At 55.5% G+C, this 8652-nt stretch overlaps 1 protein-coding gene across 2 annotated transcripts; it reads left to right on the top strand.

The window, feature by feature from the left end:
* Positions 1-626: 626 nt before the first annotated feature.
* On the top strand, positions 627-8276 carry LOC125987396 (autotaxin). Of its 2 annotated transcripts, XM_068649015.1 has the most exons (26): positions 627-768; positions 1325-1411; positions 2211-2407; positions 2629-2778; positions 2864-2989; positions 3043-3103; positions 3205-3302; positions 3409-3488; positions 3892-4011; positions 4093-4148; positions 4241-4306; positions 4377-4449; positions 4641-4749; positions 4826-4951; positions 5248-5279; positions 5347-5474; positions 5713-5791; positions 5864-5951; positions 6029-6198; positions 6271-6331; positions 6457-6596; positions 6657-6798; positions 6877-6954; positions 7103-7235; positions 7307-7460; positions 7536-8276. In XM_068649015.1, the coding sequence occupies exons 3-26, from the start codon at positions 2269-2271 to the stop codon at positions 7704-7706; spliced, it is 2580 nt and encodes an 859-aa protein (XP_068505116.1). In that variant the 5' UTR covers positions 627-768; positions 1325-1411; positions 2211-2268; the 3' UTR covers positions 7707-8276. The 2 variants fall into 2 exon arrangements, with proteins under 2 accessions (XP_068505116.1, XP_049607717.1); XM_049751760.2 differs by lacking the exons at positions 627-768; positions 1325-1411 and adding an exon at positions 2010-2167 and having other exon boundaries at positions 2302-2407.
* The last annotated feature ends 376 nt before the right edge of the window (positions 8277-8652 follow it).

Here is an 8652-nt window from a genome sequence, read left to right as displayed (position 1 = left end):
TTTAAATGGTCTGTAGGGCGTGTGTCGTCACCCTACTGCAACTTTTCCGTCTCAATGTGTTTTACTTTTGCATGCTGGCTCCACTTCCGGTGTTCGCGCTTGCTTCCCATTCGAGTTAGTTTGGACTTGTTCAACACTCGGAATGGCCCGGACACGCCCCCACTCATACCACGTTTCGAGGCTGCAAGTGACTCGGGCCGATTTGGTTGAAGCAGACTGGACGGTGACTCCAAGTGACTCGATCCTGCTGCTGACTCCAGGCAACTTGGGTTGACTGCAGCTGACTCAGCGGGATGACTGCAAGTGACGAGACGCCTAACACTTGCTGGCATAAGTTCCCCAACATTGCTTCCCTCCTTCACCCACTCATTTGGCTGTCAATCACCCGTCAAACGAAAAGACAGACGTGACGTGAGCTAGTGGGCGCGCCAACTTGGGCATGAGCGACGTCCTCATGGTGGCTTTTCTTTCGCTCTCCATCAATTCGCCCGCCTGCCTCGCGCGTTCTATCAGGCCACCATTTCCCCCTGTTGGGAAACAGAATAAATACATGCCTGTCAATGTGCAGTACTTCTGTGAACCAAAAGGGTGCAGCAGGTGTACAGGTGCTGGAACGCCTCAACTTCCGCTTACGGAACCTTCCAAAATAACGCGTGAGTCGGGAATATGCTGGAGAGAAAGACAAACACCATATTTAATCTTAATATGAAAGGTCCTTTTTAAAGTAAAGCAGCAATGACAAGAGAAAACGTTTGACTTTCAATCAAGGTGGGTAGCAAGGTGAAGATTGCAACATAGAGTGCGAGTGTGTGTGTGTGCGTGTGTGTGTGTGTGTGTGTGTGTGTGTGTGTGTGTGTGTGTGTGTGTGTGTGTGTGTGTGTGTGTGCGTGTGTGGGTGTGTGGGTGAGTGCGTGTGCGCGCGCGTGTGTGTGTGTGCAAAAGGGGTGTTTAAGCACAGTGGGGCAAATATTAACTGTCCAAAGTACATGAAAAGCAGGCCAGACACACTTTGGGCTTGTGTGCACCTAACACAAGATGAAGTGGAGCTGGAGCCGCTACACAAACACGCACAAACGCACATACACACACACACGCACACTTTGGTGTGAGTCAGCACACTCACTGTCATCTTTTGGTTTTACACCTGGCAAGTCCAACGCGGCCTTTGGGATCCTCGACTCCAAAGTAAAAGTCCATTAACAGAGCATGACGGCAGACAGCCCTTTATGAATTGTGTGATGGAGCCACAAAACTCACTCCACTTGCGGCAGTGCTACAAAATGGCTGACTCACTTTTTTGTGCATGTCGTGCTTTCCGACGCAGTCTAGTTTGGACGAGCTGCAGTCAGCGCGCTGGCGGCCAAAGTTGAGCTGGCCGAGGGGGGCCTGGTGCTGAGGAGGAGTGGGCCAGGTGCGCCTCAGTCTCCAACTTCCTGCTGGGATCACACCACTAAGCTCAGCCTCAGGCGACGGCTGCCGCCAGGGCTAATCACAGCATCTCCTGCTTTAAAAAGATAATCCGGGCCTCAGGCGTGTGTGTGCGTGTGTGTGGTCCACGTAAGACGAGGAGAATGTTGAATGAGTGGAGAGGGAAGAACGTAACCTTCCGGAAGGGTGACAGTGATGTGCTGTCAACCTAATAATGTGCCTTGCATGCACACATACGACACATATACACGCACGCACACACACACACACACACACACACACACACACACACACACACACACACACACACACACACACACACTCAACTTGGTCAGGCGTGTTTGCTGCTGTGGCGTTTGATGATGGTTTAGTCTCCGCTTCAAACACCAACTCTGATGGACACACGAGAAAGAAAAGGGTCAGAGGTCACACATCAGGTGGATATTGGTCATCAGAAAGCGTTGAACAGACCCCCGCCAACCCTTCACACGCACAAACCCCCCCCGCCTCATGTTCATTGGCTGGACAAGACAAACAATGACACAGTTGAGGGGGGGACAGGGGTGCGTAGCGGGGGCGGGAGGACGACAGAGGCCGAGAGAGAGAGAGGGAGAGAGAAAGAGAGAGGGAGAGAGTGCGCTCTCGCATCGATTTGCACAGGCGCACTGAGTTCTCCTGGCGGACGTTGGACACTTTTCACTTTGTTGTCCGGCTGACCAACATGCTCATCAAGTATTTGGTAAGCAGCTCTTCCTTTTTCCTTTTTCTTCCTCTCATGGCAGACGCAAAAAAACAACACAGCACTCGAGCGTGTCGACAAAGACAGCAAAGTGGCTTTTGATGAGGTCACTGCAGTGTGTCGTCTGCGTGCAGCTGCTGCTGGCGTTGAGCGGGTGGCGCGGTGACATCATCGCGGCGTACGTCTTTCAGGCCAGCCGACCCGTTGAGGGTGGAGATGGCACGCCCGTGCACACTAAAGGTGAGATCGGCTCCCCCGGCTGGTGACCCCGCTTAGCACTTCATTGTGTCCCTGGGGTCTCTGGCCCTCCCCCCTCCCTCCTGCCATTTTGGGTCCGTTGTTATGTCACCCATATGGGCTTCTGTGCGCCCCAGGGTCCACCGTGTCCATTTCTTAACTGTCTGGTGTCCCTTGTGTTCCCGGGTTGGCCCGCCTCCCCGTGGCATCCCGGGTCCCCACAGTAGTGTCGGAGTGGGTGAGCTCGTCGGGTTCGTGCAAGGGCCGCTGCTTCGAGCTGGAGGAAGCCGAGCCTCCGGGATGTCGGTGTGACAACTTGTGTAAAACCTACTACAGCTGCTGCTCTGACTTTGACCAGCAATGCCTCAAAACGGGTCAGTACCGCTGCAGGGCGCTCAGAACTCCCGCACGGCCGCATCACTTATCCATCTTAATCCCACACGCACTCCATGTGGCTAGCGGGACGCTTCGAATGCCGTCCGGAGCGTTGTGGTGAAGATAGGATAGACGAGCACGCCTGTCACTGCACGGATGACTGTCTGGAGAAAGGAGACTGCTGCTCCAACTACAAGGCTGTTTGCAAAGGTAGTTCCAGAAACTTCCTGCTCGACTCGGTTTTCACTCTGCTTTCTTTCTAGGCGAGGAGTCGTGGCTCCAAGGAGACTGCAAGGAGATGGTCAGTGCCGAGTGTCCTGCCGGGTGAGTCGGCAGGAAGTAACCAGCAATCAGCACTGAAATGCGGTGGAGGAGGCTCAAACAGAGCTGGCAAATACACGTGTGTCGGCTTTTTCGCCCTGCAGTTTTGTTCGCCCGCCTCTCATCATGCTGTCTGTGGACGGCTTCCGAGCATCCTACCTGAAGAAGGGCGTCTCCGTCACACCCAACATCCAGAAACTCAGTAGGTTGGCCAACCCAACCCGACCAACCCAACCCAACCCCAACTCCCTTGCGCCAGGCCTTGCCTTCTGCAGGCTTAGCTAACGCTAACAGGTTTCTGCCACCAGGATCATGTGGGACAACTGCTCCATACATGCGGCCTGTCTACCCGACCAAGACCTTCCCAAACTTGTACACATTGGCCACGGTGAGTCATGGGATCTATTCATGTGTCAACACCGGCGCCCACTAGGGGCCACCAGTAGTCATGCACCAGAGGGCCCGAGACATCTTGTTAGAACCTTGGCAGCACGCGAGGAGATAAGGCTTCTGAGGTCCCAACATGCCAGCACGGAATCAACTCAGGACCTTCAGCTCCCCGAGGTCTCGACATACACTGTAATGGCATGTCAGGTTTGTCACGAGGTGGTCATTGGCATCTAGGGACCCCGTGCCATTATTGTGAGGTCGCATCATGCCATGCGCCGTCTCCGCTTTATGGTGGGTGGTGACATGTCAGTACCTCAGGAGCATTCCAAAATTGCCGGCAAACTGCCCAGGTCCAGACAAGCACGACCTGTCTATGACGTCCCATTGCGTCAACTCTGCAGGGCCTCTACCCGGAATCCCACGGGATCGTTGGGAACACCATGTACGACCCGGTCTTTAACGCCACATTCAACCTGCGGTCCCGAGAGAAGCTCAACCATCGCTGGTGGGGCGGGCAGCCGGTAAGCGTTTAGGTGACGGGGCCGGGGCGGGGTAAGTGATGCCACTTATTCTGAGGTGTCACGCATTGGTCTTGTCCACAGATCTGGATCACGGCCAAGGAACAAGGCGTCAAAGCCGGAACCTTCTTCTGGCCCTGGTATTTGGACGGTGCTCCCGATGAACTCTGTAACGTTGGGCGTCATTGCTGTGAACATGGCTCCGCTGACGACATCATCGACATTGTTTCAGGGTTATCGAACTAGAGAGACGCATTCTCACCATCCTGCAGTGGCTGCAACTGCCCGACCAACACAGGTCCAAGACACAGTTGCGCTTCAGCCGGCCTTGGCCTACGCTCTGAACACCGTTGTGTGTTATATACTAGGCCTTACGTCTACGCCGTGCACTCGGAGCAGCCCGACACGTTTGGACATCGCTGGGGTCCGCTGAGCAGCGAGGTGGGCCTAAGGGCGGGGCAATCATGAAAATGGATGAAATACCCCAAACGAGGATTCACAAAGTTATGGACGCATGCTCCATAAAAAAAAAAAAAAAAAAAATCCTTTGCAGAAAAAGATCCCAAAGGCAAACTAAGAGACACTTTGCTGCGTGTGTGTGTGTGTCGGTGCGTGTGTGTGTGCGGGAATAGCTGGACAACACACTGCGCCAGATTGACGGCGTGATCGGTCAACTTATGAACGGCCTGAAGCAGATGAACCTCCACCACTGCGTCAACGTCATTGTCGTGGGTGACCACGGTGAGGCCCGGCCCCCTCCGCTCAACACGGGGAGACAGGTGAGGAATCTGACGCCGCCGTCGCCATGAGCCCGCAGGCATGGAGGAGGCACACTGCGACCGCACCGAGTTCCTCAGCAGCTACCCGCTCAACATCGACGACATCACCCTCATCCCGGGCTCGCTGGGCAGGATCCGGCCTCGGGACGGCAAGTCCGCCACCTGTGAGTTAGGCCTGCGTTGCTCGGCTTCTACTGGTTGCTACTACGCATGCCACATGGCCTCACGCTCGTTTCGGCCTGGCCATACACTTGGTGATTTGTCCGCTTCGTTTCCCACACACATTCTTCCTGCTTAGGGCAGCTTGCTCTGTTGCGCAAACTCGACACATCCCGTTTCCCGTTGCGGTCCTCCTCAATTGCTGCTCTCTTTCCACTTGGTTGGCTTGAGCTTCGACTTTCCCCGCCACTTGCCTCCTACTTGTCAGGTTTTCAATGTTCTCTTATGTACTGCCCTGCAGATGACCCTCAGCAGGTGGTGGCCAACCTGACGGTGAGGAAAGCGTCCTCAACGCCCCATCTGGCGGCAGCAAGCGGCGTTAACCTTGTGTTGCTCACAGTGCAAGACGGCCACACAGCACTTCACGCCTTACCTCAAGCAACATCTACCCAAGAGACTCCATTACGCGAACAACCGCCGCATTGAGGACGTGCACCTGCTCATGGAGAGGAAATGGCACGTTGCCAGGTGATGCCGCACAGGGCGCCTGCTCTCTGTGGCCCTGCGAGCGCAGCACCTTGGTGGCACAGAAACCACGTGTGCCATGTCGCTTGCCTTTCCCTTGCTTCCCCACGGAAGCAAAACAGCAGGCATGCTCACCTGCAGGCCGCGAGCTCTCCTGTGGACCGCTAGCTCTCCTGTGGGCCTCTTTTCTCGTGTGGCGTCTTGCTCATTGAGCAGCCTCGATGTTTTGACCACCTTGCAGGAAAATGCCAGAAAAGATGCGCACCCGCTGCGGCTTCTTCGGCGACCACGGCTTTGACAACAAGATCACCAGCATGAGGGTGCGTTGACTAGATTTGTGCTTGCGGTTTTCCATGCGGGTTCTGACCAAGTTCCTGCTCCTCCGCCTGTAGACCATCTTCGTGGGACACGGGCCCAGTTTCCGCTTCCGCACTCAAGTGCCCGAGTTTGACAACATTGAGCTGTACAATGTCATGTGCGGTGAGTCACGCCTGCGCTAACAACACACGCATGCATGCACGCACCCCAGCGCCACTCTGCCGCTTCCCGCATCACAGACCTTCTGGGCCTGAAGCCGGCGCCAAACAACGGGACGCACGGAAGCCTGAACGCCATGCTGAAGTCGCCACCCTTCCAGCCTGTCATGCCGAACGAGGTGTCGCCGCCCGCACAGGAGGAGGAGGCGGCGGCCCTCACCTTTGACCTAGACTGCAGCTGCGATGACGAGGTCGGCCCGCGTGGTGACGACCCTTGCCGACGAGCCCAAAAGTCTTTTTGACGTCTTTGCGCTTGCTTTCAGAACAAAGTGGAGCAGAACGTGGAGGCCTTTAGCACTACTCAAGATGGTGTCAATGACTACAGTAGGTCTATCCCAAGTCTGGCCCCTAATGCCAGCCCCAATGTGGCTAAGCTCACGGTCATCCAAGGTCATTCATCCTTCAGTCACCCCAAAGGCTTGGGCTCCACTACGTGCTTTTTCCTACAGACGTAACCCAGCTGCCGTTTGGCCGCCCCGCTGTCATGTTCGAGGCACGCTACGCGTTACTGCATCACTCGGACTTTGTCAGCGCCTATAGCCGCGAGTTGGCCATGCCGCTGTGGACGTCCTTCACGCTGATGCCGCAGGTACGTTCGCATGCAGGCTACTTGGCTGGGATCCCACATGACCGGGCTGTTTGTTCCCAGGAGGACGCGACTCCTCTTTCGGCAGCATCCACCAGCGGTCCCTGCCTGCGGACGGACCGGCGAGTGTCGGCCGAGCACAGCGCCAGCTGTGGTGCCTACGAGCGTAACGGCCTCCTAGGCTATGGCTTCCTGTTCCCGCCCGGTAAACACCAGGCCGGTGGCCGTGTTGCGGAGGCACCCGTGCGCCGAGTCATCTTCGGTTTTGTTTTCCTGTCCGCAGAGTTGGCGTCATCTCCCGAGTCCAAATACGAGGCGTCACTCATCACCAACACTGTGCCCATGTTTCCCGCCTTCACTCGTAAGTCCGGTGCACGGCGCGACATCTCGGCGAGCCGGACAAAGGAGGCGCTGTCCTGGCCGAGGGGCGGCGTATCACTGCCTCTTTGTTGGATGCCGTGACTCAGCACTCTTGGCCGGATGACACGTGCATGTCTGTGTGTCCACAGGAATCTGGCGTTACCTGCAAGGGGCACTGCTCAGGCGCTACGCACAGGAGAAGAGCGGCATCAATGTCCTGGCCGGACCTGTCTTTGACTACAACTTTGACGGCCGCCGAGATAGCCTGGAGGAAATTCGAGAGTGAGTGCGCCTGCTTGTGTTTTAGAAGCGACCACGTGAGGGGCGGTGAGAGTAAGCGCAGTTGTGTGCAGGTGGTCTACTAGCACGCCACCTGTGCCCACCCACTACTTCACCGTGGTGACCAGCTGCCGGCAAGCCAACCTAACACTAGACGAGTGCGACGGTGACCTGAGCGTCTTCTCCTTCCTGATTCCTAACCGGGACGACAACAGCGAGACCTGCAAGGTGAGTTTCGCATTCCTTCGGAGGCTGGCAGCTGGTCTGGCCTGCGCCCGCTGATGTGTTGCCGCTGACGCACAGGGCGAAGGCGGTGAGCATCTTTGGGTGGAGGAGCTGCTGCAGCTTCACACGGCCAGGGTTCGAGACGTGGAAATCCTCAGCGGGCTCGATCTCTACCGGGCCCACAACCAGAGCTACAGCGGCATCCTCAGCTTCAAGACGTACCTGCACACCTTTGAGCTGGACGACTGAGGCCCGCACGACTTGGCTCGTGCCTTGGCGAGAAACGCAGGAGCGGCTGACATCAAACCTCCCGGCACCCAGACAAGAACAGACGCAAGACAGCCATTTCACCGACGCCTGACCGACCGACACCTGACCCGACCGGCACAGACACCTGACGGAAAGCAGCCCGAGCGTCCGACACCCGACTGACTGACAGCTGAATGACAGACACCCAACCAGGAAACCGAGCAACCCACGAGAGACACCCCACCGAGAGATGGCCGACTTGCTGATGTCTGACAGAGACAGAACTCCGTACGACCTTCATTGCCGCCTGCCGTTCCTGAATAGAAAGCAAGTGGGCATGGCTAAATACAGCAAACAAAACACGGACATGCGCACCTCACGATGGCTTTGGTTCAGCTCACTGACTTTTTGTTTACCCCCATTGTTGCTTCTGGCGCCTCGCCTCCCCGCTTTTCGTTTACGTCTGGCTCCCATGTCTTATTTAACACACTCAACAAAATAACGGTTACTTGACTTTGGGATGAACCCTTTTGCTGTTCTTAGAGAATAAAAAAAGCCCAAACACCCTGACTGGCTAATCTGTTCTTTCTTTAACCATTGCTTGTTCATTTCTGTTTCAATTGGCTTATTTTGCCAGGTTTGTTTTAGCCGGCATTCATGGTTTATTCCACTTGATGGTTACGACGTAATAAAAGTGTGAAATGAGGGCACGTGAGATCATTTCGGAACATTGAAAAAAAAAAAGAAAAGTCTTCCCTTGCAGGAGCTGGCCCTCAACAACGTCGCTACATTTTGTCATTGTTGTTAATCAATGTATTCAAGCTGTCGCTACTTTGTATCGGCCGGTAGAATCTACTTGCACCAATACCGGCCCGAAATGAAAAGGGGGGCTCAAACATCCGTGGTATGATTTAACCAGGACGAAAGCAAAGAATATTTCTACTCT

The sequence above is a fragment of the Syngnathus scovelli genome, chromosome 19 (assembly GCF_024217435.2).
Source record: "Syngnathus scovelli strain Florida chromosome 19, RoL_Ssco_1.2, whole genome shotgun sequence".
In the NCBI taxonomy this organism is placed as follows: Eukaryota; Metazoa; Chordata; class Actinopteri; order Syngnathiformes; family Syngnathidae; genus Syngnathus; species Syngnathus scovelli.
Note: the sequence above shows the minus strand (reverse complement) of the source record. Positions and strands in the feature narration are given on the sequence as shown.

Coding starts and splice junctions, on each gene's coding strand:
- LOC125987396 (XM_068649015.1), top strand. CDS start 2,269: ATGAGGTCACTGCAGTGTGTCGTCTGCGTGCAGCTGCTGCTGGCGTTG. Junction 3,303..3,408: donor ACCCAACATCCAGAAACTCA/GTAGGTTGGCCA, acceptor TTCTGCCACCAG/GATCATGTGGGACAACTGCT. Junction 6,199..6,270: donor ACTGCAGCTGCGATGACGAG/GTCGGCCCGCGT, acceptor GCTTGCTTTCAG/AACAAAGTGGAGCAGAACGT.